The sequence below is a fragment of the Cherax quadricarinatus genome, chromosome 2, assembly GCF_038502225.1.
Source record: "Cherax quadricarinatus isolate ZL_2023a chromosome 2, ASM3850222v1, whole genome shotgun sequence".
Lineage (NCBI taxonomy): Eukaryota > Metazoa > Arthropoda > Malacostraca > Decapoda > Parastacidae > Cherax > Cherax quadricarinatus.
The window spans coordinates 56,628,449-56,642,208 of NC_091293.1; the positions used below are offsets into that span (position 1 = coordinate 56,628,449).

The 13,760-nt window shown below is 50.2% G+C and overlaps 1 protein-coding gene across 5 annotated transcripts in view; it reads right to left on the minus strand.

Moving 5' to 3' along the window:
* Positions 1-13,760, minus strand: part of pico — a 571,549-nt gene that overhangs the window by 337,132 nt on the left and 220,657 nt on the right. For 2 of the 5 annotated variants that reach the window (XM_053784441.2, XM_053784510.2), the window contains exon 2: positions 4,760-5,545. The exons of the other annotated variants lie outside the window; for them this stretch is intronic. In XM_053784441.2, the coding sequence (XP_053640416.1) occupies positions 4,760-4,891 (132 nt within the window). In that variant the 5' untranslated portion in view covers positions 4,892-5,545. The remainder of the gene's footprint in view (positions 1-4,759; positions 5,546-13,760) is intronic. 5 annotated transcript variants of the gene reach the window in all.

Here is a 13,760-nt window from a genome sequence, read left to right on the forward strand (position 1 = left end):
TGTTGCAGAGTAGGGAGGGAAGGTTGCAGAAGAGGGAGGGAAGGTTGCAGGAGAGGGAGGGAAGGTTGCAGGGGAGGGAGGGAAAGTTGCAGGAGAGGGAGGGAAGGTTGCAGGAGAGGGAGGGAATGTTGCAGAATAGGGAGGGAAGGTTGCAGAAGAGGGAGGGAAGGTTGCAGGAGAGGGAGGGAAGGTTGCAGGAGAGGGAGGGAAGGTTGCAGGGGAGGGAGGGAAGGTAGAAGGGGAGGGAGGGAAGGTAGCAGGGGAGGGAGGGAAGGTTGCAGTAGAGGGAGGGAAGGTTGCAGGAGAGGGAGGGAAGGTTGCAGGAGAGGGAGGGAAGTTACAGGAGAGGGAGGGAAGGTTACAAGAGAGGGAGGAGAGGTTACAGGAGAGGGAGGGGAGGTTTCAGGTGAGGGAGGGAGAGAAGGTTGCAGGGGAGGGAGGGAGGGAAGGTTGCAGGGGAGGGAGGGAGGGAAGGTTGCAGGGGAGGGAGGGAAGGTTGCAGGAGAGGGAGGGAGGGAAGGTTGCAGGAGAGGGAGGGAGGGAGGGAGGGAAGGTTTCAGGAGAGGGAGGGAAGGTTGCAGGAGAGGGAGGGAAGGTTGCAGGAGAGGGAGGGAAGGTTGCAGGGGAGGGAAGGAGAGGAGCACTCACTTGCTATCGACCAACGCCATGTAGTTCCCCTCCCTTCCCTCCTTCTCTCTCTCTCTCTCTCTCTCTCTCTCTCTCTCTCTCTCTCTCACTCTCTCAAAACATCCTCATTATCTGCCACAAACAAGACATCACAACGACACCAACACTAACATGGTGCAGCTGAGAAATATATATATATATATATATATATATATATATATATATATATATATATATATATATATATATATATATATATATATATATATATATATATATATATATACAATTTGTTGTAATTACTGTTATATTTTGTTAATACACGTGTTGATGAAGAGTGTAGCAGAGTGGTCACTGGCGACACTAACTTCCTGTCTGGCTGTTGCAACATGCAGGTGTCACCACCTGCAACACGGTATCTAATTGCAACAAATCGTGCATACATATTTTTGGCAAATTGTTGCCAACCTTAGCTGCAACATGTTAAAGTTGTTCATCAGTGTTAATCCTCTTTGATACTCCTGAATTCTGTAACACTGCAAGATACAGTGTTGGAGAGTATGTTCATGCTGCTCCCCACACAATTTACACTGTCGTTCCTCTCGTTCAGTTGCTACATCAACCTGTCTGCTCAGGCTACGTCTCTCTCTCTAGTTGTTGACTCGCGGATTTTCCACCTCATTTCTTAATTTCTTCTTATTGCAAGCTTCTGACGAAGCACTGGAGACAGCGCGAAAGGCCTAAAGCTGCTACTGAATCATCCCAGGGCCGGAGACCGACAGGTCGTCTCCTGACTGTTTAATGTTAAGACAGTAGAAGACAGTCAAAAGACTTGTGGTGGAGTCTAGAAGACATTAGACTAATATGTAAGTGGTATCACTGACACAGTGTTGTAGCAGTAACTCCGTCCCTCACTCCAGGTATCACTGACACAGTGTTGTAGCAGTAACTCCGTCCCTCACTCCAGGTATCACTGACACAGTGTTGTAGCAGTAACTCCGTCCCTCACTCCAGGTATCACTGACACAGTGTTGTAGCAGTAACTCCGTCCCTCACTCCAGGTATCACTGGCACAGTGTTGTAGCAGTAACTCCGTCCCTCACTCCAGGTATCACTGACACAGTGTTGTAGCAGTAACTCCGTCCCTCACTCCAGGTATCACTGACACAGTGTTGTAGCAGTAACTCCGTCCCTCACTCCAGGTATCACTGACACAGTGTTGTAGCAGTAACTCCGTCCCTCACTCCAGGTATCACTGACAGTGTTGTAGCAGTAACTCCGTCCCTCACTCCAGGTATCACTGACACAGTGTTGTAGCAGTAACTCCGTCCCTCACTCCAGGTATCACTGACACAGTGTTGTAGCAGTAACTCCGTCCCTCACTCCAGGTATCACTGACACAGTGTTGTAGCAGTAACTCCGTCCCTCACTCCAGGTATCACTGACACAGTGTTGTAGCAGTAACTCCGTCCCTCACTCCAGGTATCACTGACACAGTGTTGTAGCAGTAACTCCGTCCCTCACTCCAGGTATCACTGACACAGTGTTGTAGCAGTAACTCCGTCCCTCACTCCAGGTATCACTGACACAGTGTTGTAGCAGTAACTCCGTCCCTCACTCCAGGTATCACTGACAGTGTTGTAGCAGTAACTCCGTCCCTCACTCCAGAAATATAATTTTCCCTCTGACACTGTTTTTCTCGGAGTCTTAAAATATTAATTGATCAAGTAATTATGTACTAATTCAATCTAATATTGCTAAACTACATGAATCCCTTTCTCTTACCTCAGTACCTGGTGTCTTACCTCAGTACCTGGTGTCTTACCTCAGTACCTGGGGTCTTACCTCAGTACCTGGGGTCTTACCTCAGTACCTGGGGTCTTACCTCAGTACCTGGGGTCTTACCTCAGTACCTGGGGTCTTACCTCAGTACCTGGGGTCTTACCTCAGTACCTGGGGTCTTACCTCAGTACCTGGTGTCTTACCTCAGTACCTGGTGTCTTACCTCAGTACCTGGTGTCTTACCTCAGTACCTGGTGTCTTTCCTCAGTACCTGGGGTCTTACCTCAGTACCTGGGGTCTTACCTCAGTACCTGGGGTCTTACCTCAGTACCTGGGGTCTTACCTCAGTACCTGGGGTCTTACCTCAGTACCTGGGGTCTTACCTCAGTACCTGGGGTCTTACCTCAGTACTTGGGGTCTTACCTCAGTACCTGGGGTCTTACCTCAGTACCTGGGGTCTTACCTCAGTACCTGGGGTCTTACCTCAGTACCTGGGGTCTTACCTCAGTACCTGGGGTCTTACCTCAGTACCTGGGGTCTTACCTCAGTACCTGGGGTCTTACCTCAGTACCTGGGGTCTTACCTCAGTACCTGGGGTCTTACCTCAGTACCTGGGGTCTTACCTCAGTACTTGGGGTCTTACCTCAGTACCTGGGGTCTTACCTCAGTACCTGGGGTCTTACCTCAGTACCTGGGGTCTTACCTCAGTACCTGGGGTCTTACCTCAGTACCTGGGGTCTTACCTCAGTACCTGGGGTCTTACCTCAGTACCTGGGGTCTTACCTCAGTACCTGGGGTCTTACCTCAGTACCTGGGGTCTTACCTCAGTACCTGGGGTCTTACCTCAGTACCTGGGGTCTTACCTCGGTACCTGGGGTCTTACCTCGGTACCTGGGGTCTTACCTCGGTACCTGGCGTCTTAGCTCGGCACCTGGCGTCTTAACTCGGCACCTGGCGCCTTAGCTCGGTACCTGGCGTCTTAGCTCGGTACCTGGTGTCTTAGCTCGGTACCTGGTGTCTTAGCTCGGTACCTGGTGTCTTAGCTCGGTACCTGGCGTCTTAGCTCGGTACCTGGCGTCTTAGCTCGGTACCTGGCGTCTTAGCTCGGTGCCTGGCATCTTAGCTCGGTACCTGGCGTCTTAGCTCGGTACCTGGCATCTTAGCTCGGTACCTGGCGTCTTAGCTCGGTACCTGGCGTCTTAGCTCGGTACCTGGAGTCTTAACTCGGCACTTGGCGTCTTAGCTCGGTACCTGGCGTCTTAGCTCGGTACCTGGCCTCTTAGCTCGGTACCTGGGGTCTTACCTCACTACCTAGTGTCTTAGCTCGGTACCTGGCGTCTTAGCTCGGTACCTGGCGTCTTAGCTCGGTACCTGGGGTCTTACCTCACTACCTGGTGTCTTAGCTCGGTGCCTGGCGTCTTAGCTCGGTACCTGGCGTCTTAGCTCGGTACCTGGCGTCTTAGCTCAGGTGAATCCCAGAGAGACCTGTTATACCTACATACTGAACCAGTTGACATGTTAACACCACCTCGCGCCATCAACACGAAGTACAACAATCCCAGACATGTTCTTTGTACTGAATATAATTCGAGAGAAGGCAGTGTGCCGATACTCTAAAGCCAACACCTAACACTTGCAGCAGGCCCTAGGGTCCCACTTACTGACCTTTCAACCAGGTTATGAATGATATCAGGATTTGAATTTCCTGACTCACTTGCTCAGTAGCTCTTCCAGTGGATGCCACACCACTGTGGAAGATCGCTGGATGACCACTGCATCTATTATCAGGTTGGAGAGAATTTAGTTTTATTCTGTCATGATCGATTGGTCCACTACAATAAACCTACAACAACACCTGTTCATGTGTGTAGCGCTATCATCTTCAGTGCTACCGACAAGAACCACAAATTAGTGTTGGAATGACATCTGTTGGGGGAATTGTTTTATCTGCTAGGTGATGTAGGGATAAGAGCAGGTTGGGCGGGAGAGATTTCCTGTCTACTGTCTACCTGAGGTCCGGGAGTTGGTGTCAGACCAGGGCGTTCTTAGTAATTGCCTCGTTACTTAGACTGCTAAAGTTGCCAGTCAGACGCAGACAATAGGAATAGTCTGGTCTGGGACCGCGGCACTGGGTCCATCATCTCCGAGACCATCTTTAGGTAAAGTGCCTCTTCCTCCTTCCCCTTCCCTCTCCCCCCCTCTCCTCTCCCCCCCCCCTCCTACACACTATACAAAATATCAAATATTCATTAAATTTGAATAATCTTGTTACTTCATTATAACTTTATTAGTGAGCAACACAAACTTGGTGCTAGAGTGTGACAAGGTGGTGACCAGGATCAGTACTCACCTCGTCGTCCTCAAGCAGGTCGTCCTCGGAGGCGTCGTCCGAGCCTTCGCCGGGGTCGTAGTCAGAGTCGAGAAAGGTGTTGGAGGCGGCCGAGGAGCACCTCTCTATCACGAAATATGGAGAGTCGTCCATGACGGTCGTGGCAGTCGTTACTAGAAAAATTGTCGACCTCTAAGAGTAACTTAAGGTGCCACACTAGAAGCACATCACATTACCTCCGTCACACCTCGCTCCGTCACACCTCGCTCCGTCACTCTCAAGGGTAACTATCTTTCTAAAATATCATGTCTAAAAGATGAAGGAGTCATAACATTCAAAGATCACTGGAAGAACACTCCATCTATCACAATGTTTAAGGAACACTGGATCTATCACAAGGTTAAGGAGCACTCCATCTACCATCAGGTTTAAGAAACACTGCATCTATCATGAAGTTGAAGGGAATTCAAGATTTCTTTTCGTCAAGCTCGATTTTCCACTTCGATAAACCCAAAACAACAACACTAACACTTCCGTTCATGTCTGTGGCAACATCGTTTTCAGCAATATTTGCGAGGACTACAGATTTGTGCGGCCGTGACGCCTGTTCACAAGGCAACTGCGGGGCGGACGGAGGTCACCTGGTGAGGGTCGGACGGAGGTCAACTCAGGAGTAAGACAGGGTGGGTGGAGAGAGGTCAGCTCACTGCAGCACAACAAGTGTGGCATCTGGATGAAGCTTCTACCTTCTCCTGCCTCTCACCGACCCACAAAGTCATTTTTGCCTTTGTACATCTGACCTGAAACCTGTTGAAGGTGAACAATTATATATTGTAACTACTGCAGCAATGTAACACTGAGGATGACACTGTTAGCATAACCCGATGACCCGAAAATTATTGCATTTCGGGTTTAATACAGCGGCATTTTACGATGTATTGCAGTTTGTTGCGCATCACAAACAGCCTCGGGACTCACCCATCCGCTCGTATCAGGAAATGTTCAACTCAGACAGTAGCCGAAACTCGACCCTTGCCACCAAAAATAGGCAAGTAAGAATAGGTAAGCGCGCGCGCGCATACACACACACACACACACACACACACACACACACACACACACACACACACAACGACCCACCAGAGGTGAGTTTTATATATCTCTGTTCCCTAAATGATGGAACACTAAAGAGAATAAGATGAGAACAGCGAAGAAATTTAACCTTACGACCTTGACAGAGAGGACAGGATTGTCATGTGCAAAATCTTAAGAGGAAATGATAGAGCAGTTAGGAACATATTGGACATATTAAAAACATAGATGAGTCACAAGGATGCAAGGAAGTATATATTTTCTTTTATCTTCGATGATGCAGCGGTGGTATAAATGCAATACACAGCTTCAAGAGTAGATATGGTAGGGCTCAAGAAGTCTGCCAATCAAAGTAGTCTAAGAGGCGGGGCCAGAAGCTGAGTCTTAACCAGAACAAACACAAAATGGAAAAGACAGACGTCCATAAAACCTCAGTTTTGTGGTGACAACCTGGAGAAGCTTTATACTAAGAATAAACTCAAAGCAAAAGAGAGAGAGAGAGATGGGAGAAGGGGTTGAAGGTGAGAGAGATAGGAGAAGGGGTTGAAGGTGAGAGAGATGGGAGAAGGGGTTGAAGGTGAGAGAGATAGGAGAAGGGGTTGAAGGTGAGAGAGATGGGAGAGGGGGTTGAAGGTGAGAGAGATAGGAGAAGGGGTTGAAGGTGAGAGAGATGGGAGAAGGGGTTGAAGGTGAGAGAGATAGGAGAAGGGGTTGAAGGTGAGAGAGATGGGAGAGGGGGTTGAAGGTGAGAGAGATGGGAGAAGGGGTTGAAGGTGAGAGAGATAGGAGAAGGGGTTGAAGGTGAGAGAGATGGGAGAGGGGGTTGAAGGTGAGAGAGATAGGAGAAGGGGTTGAAGGTGAGAGAGATGGGAGAGGGGGTTGAAGGTGAGAGAGATGGGAGAGGGGGTTGAAGGTGAGAGAGATGGGAGAAGGGGTTGAAGGTGAGAGAGATGGGAGAAGGGGTTGAAGGTGAGAGAGATGGGAGAGGGGGTTGAAGGTGAGAGAGATGGGAGAGGGGGTTGAAGGTGAGAGAGATGGGAGAAGGGGTTGAAGGTGAGAGAGATGGGAGAAGGGGTTGAAGGTGAGAGAGATGGGAGAGGGGGTTGAAGGTGAGAGAGATGGGAGAGGGGGTTGAAGGTGAGAGAGATGGGAGAAGGGGTTGAAGGTGAGAGAGATAGGAGAAGGGGTTGAAGGTGAGAGAGATGGGAGAGGGGGTTGAAGGTGAGAGAGATGGGAGAGGGGGTTGAAGGTGAGAGAGATGGGAGAAGGGGTTGAAGGTGAGAGAGATGGGAGAAGGGGTTGAAGGTGAGAGAGATGGGAGAAGGGGTTGAAGGTGAGAGAGATGGGAGAGGGGGTTGAAGGTGAGAGAGATGGGAGAAGGGGTTGAAGGTGAGAGAGATGGGAGAAGGGGTTGAAGGTGAGAGAGATGGGAGAAGGGGTTGAAGGTGAGAGAGATGGGAGAAGGGGTTGAAGGTGAGAGAGATGGGAGAGGGGGTTGAAGGTGAGAGAGATGGGAGAAGGGGTTGAAGGTGAGAGAGATGGGAGAAGGGGTTGAAGTTGAGAGAGATGGGAGAGGGGGTTGAAGGTGAGAGAGATGGGAGAAGGGGTTGAAGGTGAGAGAGATGGGAGAAGGGGTTGAAGGTGAGAGAGATGGGAGAAGGGGTTGAAGGTGAGAGAGATGGGAGAAGGGGTTGAAGGTGAGAGAGATGGGAGAAGGGGTTGAAGGTGAGAGAGATGGGAGAAGGGGTTGAAGGTGAGAGAGATGGGAGAGGGGGTTGAAGGTGAGAGAGATGGGAGAGTGGGTTGAAGGGGAGAGAGATGGGAGATGGGGTTGAAGGTGAGAGAGATGGGAGAGGGGGTTGAAGGTGAGAGAGATGGGAGAGGGGGTTGAAGGTGAGAGAGATGGGAGAAGGGGTTGAAGGTGAGAGAGATGGGAGAGGGGGTTGAAGGTGAGAGAGATGGGAGAGGGGGTTGAAGGTGAGAGAGATGGGAGAAGGGGTTGAAGGTGAGAGAGATGGGAGAGGGGGGTTGAAGGTGAGGAGAGACAGGGGTTGTGGCAGAAGGGAATCACTCTCCCTAGGAGTAAAGTCTCCATCAGAGGGATTGGAGGATGAGCAACAACAACAGTAGATACAGTCAACATTCACCCTCGGAATCCCACTCCATCCCACACACAAACACGCCTAGTAAATACTCACAGCCGGCTGAGAGGCAGGAACTGAGTGACGTCAAGTAGTGGAAGACGTAAGAATCAGAGTTGACTACACTGATGTTGATGGCGAGACAACCAAAAGTTGAGAAGATAAAACCCAGAGCATCAACCAGACACCGCAGCAGCATCAACCAGACACCGCAGCAGCATCAACCAGACACCGCAGCAGCATCAACCAGACACCGCAGCAGCATCAACCAGACACTGCAGCAGCATCAACCAGACACCGCAGCAGCATCAACCAGACACCGCAGCAGCATCAACCAGACACCGCAGCAGCATCAACCAGACACCGCAGCAGCATCAACCAGACACCGCAGCAGCATCAACCAGACACTGCAGCAGCATCAACCAGACACCGCAGCAGCATCAACCAGACACCGCAGCAGCATCAACCAGACACCGCAGCAGCATCAACCAGACACCGCAGCAGCATCAACCAGACACTGCAGCAGCATCAACCAGACACCGCAGCAGCATCAACCAGACACCGCAGCAGCATCAACCAGACACTGCAGCAGCATCAACCAGACACCGCAGCAGCATCAACCAGACACTGCAGCAGCATCAACCAGACACTGCAGCAGCATCAACCAGACACCACACCAGCATCAACCAGACACCGCAGCAGCATCAACCAGACACTGCAGCAGCATCAACCAGACACCGCAGCAGCATCAACCACACACCGCAGCAGCATCAACCACACACCGCAGCAGCATCAACCAGACACCGCAGCAGCATCAACCAGACACCGAAGCAGCATCAACCAGACACTGCAGCAGCATCAACCAGACACCGCAGCAGCATCAACCAGACACTGCAGCAGCATCAACCAGACACCGCAGCAGCATCAACCAGACACCGCAGCAGCATCAACCACACACCGCAGCAGCATCAACCAGACACCGCAGCAGCATCAACCAGACACCGAAGCAGCATCAACCAGACACTGCAGCAGCATCAACCAGACACCGCAGCAGCATCAACCAGACACCGCAGCAGCATCAACCAGACACCGCAGCAGCATCAACCAGACACCGCAGCAGTATCAACCAGACATCGCAGCAGTATCAACCAGACACTGCAGCAGCATCAACCAGACACCGCAGCAGCATCAACCAGACACCGCAGCAGCATCAACCAGACACCGCAGCAGCATCAACCAGACACCGCAGCAGCATCAACCAGACACCGCAGCAGCATCAACCAGACACTGCAGCAGCATCAACCAGACACCGCAGCAGCATCAACCAGACACCGCAGCAGCATCAACCAGACACCGCAGCAGCATCAACCAGACACCGCAGCAGCATCAACCAGACACCGCAGCAGTATCAACCAGACACCGCAGCAGCATCAACCAGACACCGCAGCAGCATCAACCAGACACCGCAGCAGTATCAACCAGACACCGCAGCAGCATCAACCAGACACCGCAGCAGCATCAACCACACACCGCAGCAGCATCAACCAGACACCGCAGCAGCATCAACCACACACCGCAGCAGCATCAACCAGACACCGCAGCAGCATCAACCACACACCGCAGCAGCATCAACCAGACACCGCAGCAGCATCAACCAGACACCGCAGCAGCATCAACCACACACCGCAGCAGCATCAACCAGACACCGCAGCAGCATCAACCACACACCGCAGCAGCATCAACCAGACACCGCAGCAGCATCAACCACACACCGCAGCAGCATCAACCACACACCGCAGCAGCATCAACCAGACACCGCAGCAGCATCAACCAGACACCGCAGCAGCATCAACCACACACCGCAGCAGCATCAACCAGACACCGCAGCAGCATCAACCAGACACCGCAGCAGCATCAACCACACACCGCAGCAGCATCAACCAGACACCGCAGCAGCATCAACCAGACACCGCAGCAGCATCAACCACACACCGCAGCAGCATCAACCAGACACCGCAGCAGCATCAACCACACACCGCAGCAGCATCAACCACACACCGCAGCAGCATCAACCAGACACCGCAGCAGCATCAACCAGACACCGCAGCAGCATCAACCAGACACCGCAGCAGCATCAACCAGACACCGCAGCAGCATCAACCAGACACCGCAGCAGCATCAACCAGACACCGCAGCAGCATCAACCACACACCGCAGCAGCATCAACCAGACACCGCAGCAGCATCAACCACACACCGCAGCAGCATCAACCACACACCGCAGCAGCATCAACCAGACACCGCAGCAGCATCAACCAGACACCGCAGCAGCATCAACCAGACACCGCAGCAGCATCAACCAGACACCGCAGCACTCAATGACATTCATGGAGGTGATAAATGAAATATTTCCCAGAAAGGCATCACATAAAGAATAAACAGTCATAATATCGAGGCTGGAACAATTTGCAAACAACCCGCACCAAAGAGTGGAACATAATGACGACGTTTCAGTCCATGCCGAACTACTGACAAGTCTGAAACATCGTTATAAGGGTGTTGTTCTAAGTGCGGGTTATTGTGAGAAGACTATCACACAGTGATAAAAGGCAGGACAGAGAGAGCGCCAGCACTCATAATACACAACCATTAAAAAATTCAAACGACAGACTTAAACTTCAGGGAGTTGAAAGTCTTTATAGTAAGTATACTACATTAACAGGAGAGTCCAAAACAACAGCAGTGATATACAACCTTCCAGTGAAGAGCAGGAGGCTGGGAAGAGAGTACGAGGACAACAACAGGTCGACACGCAACACAAGAGCACAGAGCAAGCAAGTTATAATGATGATAATACGGGATTTTAATCACAGAGAAACAGTGAGAGCGTAGATAATGAAGCCAGCAATAAAAGCTTCACGAAGCAAAAAGAATGAGAGGTAGGAATACGAGGGCAAAAATACACTTAATATTCACTCTCAACGAATCAGATGTACGCACAACTGTCTCTGGAACACCACTAAGTGAGAGATTGATTCACTGAGTGCTATGACTGGATCATTTATGAAAAGTGGAACTAGTAAGAAAGTCAGACTATAGATTTTTTTTCTTTTTTGCATCCTTTAGAGTTCTTGTAAATACTTGGTAGGTGCAGGACAACTGATTTGTTATTGCCCTGAGAACTGTGTCCCCAGTGACTGTGATCTGGTCACTGCTTGAGAACTGTCGTCAGTGACTGTGATCTGATCACTGCTTGAGAACTGTGTCATCGGTGACTGTGATCTGGTCACTGCTTGAGAACTGTCGTCAGTGACTGTGATCTGGTCACTGCTTGAGAACTGTGTCGTCAGTGCCTGTGGTCTGGTCACTGCTTGAGAACTGTGTCGTCAGTAACTGTGATCTGGTCACTGCTTGAGAACTGTGTCGTCAGTAACTGTGATCTGGTCACTGCTTGAGAACTATGTCATCAGTAACTGTGATCTGGTCACTGCTTGAGAACTGTGTCGTCAGTGCCTGTGATCTGGTCACTGCTTGGGTAACTTTGCTACTAGTACCACAGTATTAATAGTACACGATACTGACGGTGAACAAGACATGTGGTACACCAAGGTGTATTCTTCAAGATACTCAGGTACTGCACATGTGTCGTGTTCGTCATCGTGTCGGTAGTGTCTGAGCTTAAGGAGTTTGTCTTCAAAGCTCCTCCGTCATTACAGTATCCACGAGCCCTTGAACACTGAGCAGAATAGAGTTCGAGTTACGTGAGCTGGCTTCTCCCTGCCACTAAATTCTCTAAATACTTGTAAGAAAAAAAAACTGTTGAAGATAGTTTATATTTAATTGCAAATTTCGTATTTTCTTGCAACTTAGTTCAACTGGGCTCAGTTGTCATGAGTTAGAGCCCGACCAGTTCCCCGATTTGTTTGCAACTGTTATTACGATTTCGTGAGTAGTGGGGCAGTCTCAAGCACTAAACTGCACTTGTAGCAATGTTCAGAGCCTGTGAACAGGCCCTAACAGTGAACAACCACTATCAGTGTTGTTCACAGACCAACCCATGCTGGGACCAAAGGAGTGCAAGGTGTGGGCCTGGGTTATGGAAGAGGCCTAGGTGTGGTTAAACAGCTATAGGCGTGGGTGGTGAAGCAGGTGTGGGCGTGCTGAAGCAGGCGTGGGTGGTGAAGCAGGCGTGGGCGTGGTGAAGCAGGCGTGGGCGTGGTGAAGCGGGGGTGGGCGGCGGTAGTGTGAGAGAAGGGGTGCCAACAAGGATGAGGGAGGGTCACAGCCTGGCTCCCACGCTGCACCCAGTGCCACATCCGTGACGCTCCCCCCTCCCTTCCCCAGGCACCCCAAGGTCTGACCACCATCGTAATTACCCCAGCAATCACCATCCCACCACTAATTCACTACCACCAAATCACCACTACTACACTATCATCAAATCACCACTGCTACACTACCACCATCCCACCCCCACTACACTACCACCATCCCACCACCACTGCTACACTACCACCATCTCATCACCACTACTGCTACACTACCACCATCTCACCACCACTACTGCACTACCACCATCCCACCACTACTACACTACAACCATCCCACCACTCCTACATTATCACCATTCCACTTCCCCTACCACAACAATCACTATCCAAACACCCTCACCACCACCACCAGCATCCCCCATCCCACTACTATCCAATCACCATCATAGCACCCGAACCAATATCACACCACTACAGACACAACCACCACTCCGCTACCAGCCCACCACTACAGACACAACCACCACTCCGCTACCAGCCCACCACTACAAATATAACCACCTTCACGTCACAAAGGTAGCAGTAAAAGAACTGCACAAGAAACATGTGAGTGATACTCACATGTGACCGTCGATAACCTGGTTCTGTAACAACTGCACGGTCCAGGGCAGCGACGTTTGCAGGTCGCTCCTGCCTCTCACAACCACTAGATCATTATGGTCCTGGATACACCGGAAGACAACAAGCTAAGTGCTGTAGTATACATTAATTCTGCAAAAGCACTCGACAAGTGCGGTCACAAAGTGCGAAAGGAATAACCCGAACGCTGAGTAGATGCATATTAAACTTCTTAACAGAGTTCAGAGTGTAGTACTATACAGAGAGGCCACAGTGATAAGCTCTGGTCCTCAAGGCACAATACTCGCCCTACTTCTGTTCCTTATTCTTATAACCAGCATAAGGGACATAAATCATAGCACTGTAACATTCTTTGCTGATGACACCAGAATCTCTATGAGAGTGACGACCATCGAAAACAGTGAATCTTCAGTCGGATATGAATCATGTCTTGCAGTCAACCTCACACCACAATGCAGTGAGGGTAAGTTTAAGTTGCTCCGCTATGGAAGAATATGAGGAAATAAAGACTAACAGGGAACAGGACAAACTCAAATAATTCAACAGAACGAAAGTTCAATGTGCGAGACTTTGGAGCAATAATGTCAGATGATGTCGCATTCAAGGATTATTATAATGTTATCAATGTTGACCAGAAACACTCAGATCATTGTATGTTGGCCAGAAACACTCAGATCATTGTATGTTACCAGAAAAATGTATGAAAATTTTACCTTGAAAAATATTAAGGGGAACTGGTTCCAAATGTACACACTGAAATTACAGTTCAGGAGAGGCACGACAGATGGCGCAAAACACTCCCAGTGAAATGTAGAGATGTAAGGGGACCAAGACTTTCCAACGCCCTCGCTTCATATAAGGGGAATTATTATAAGGTCCA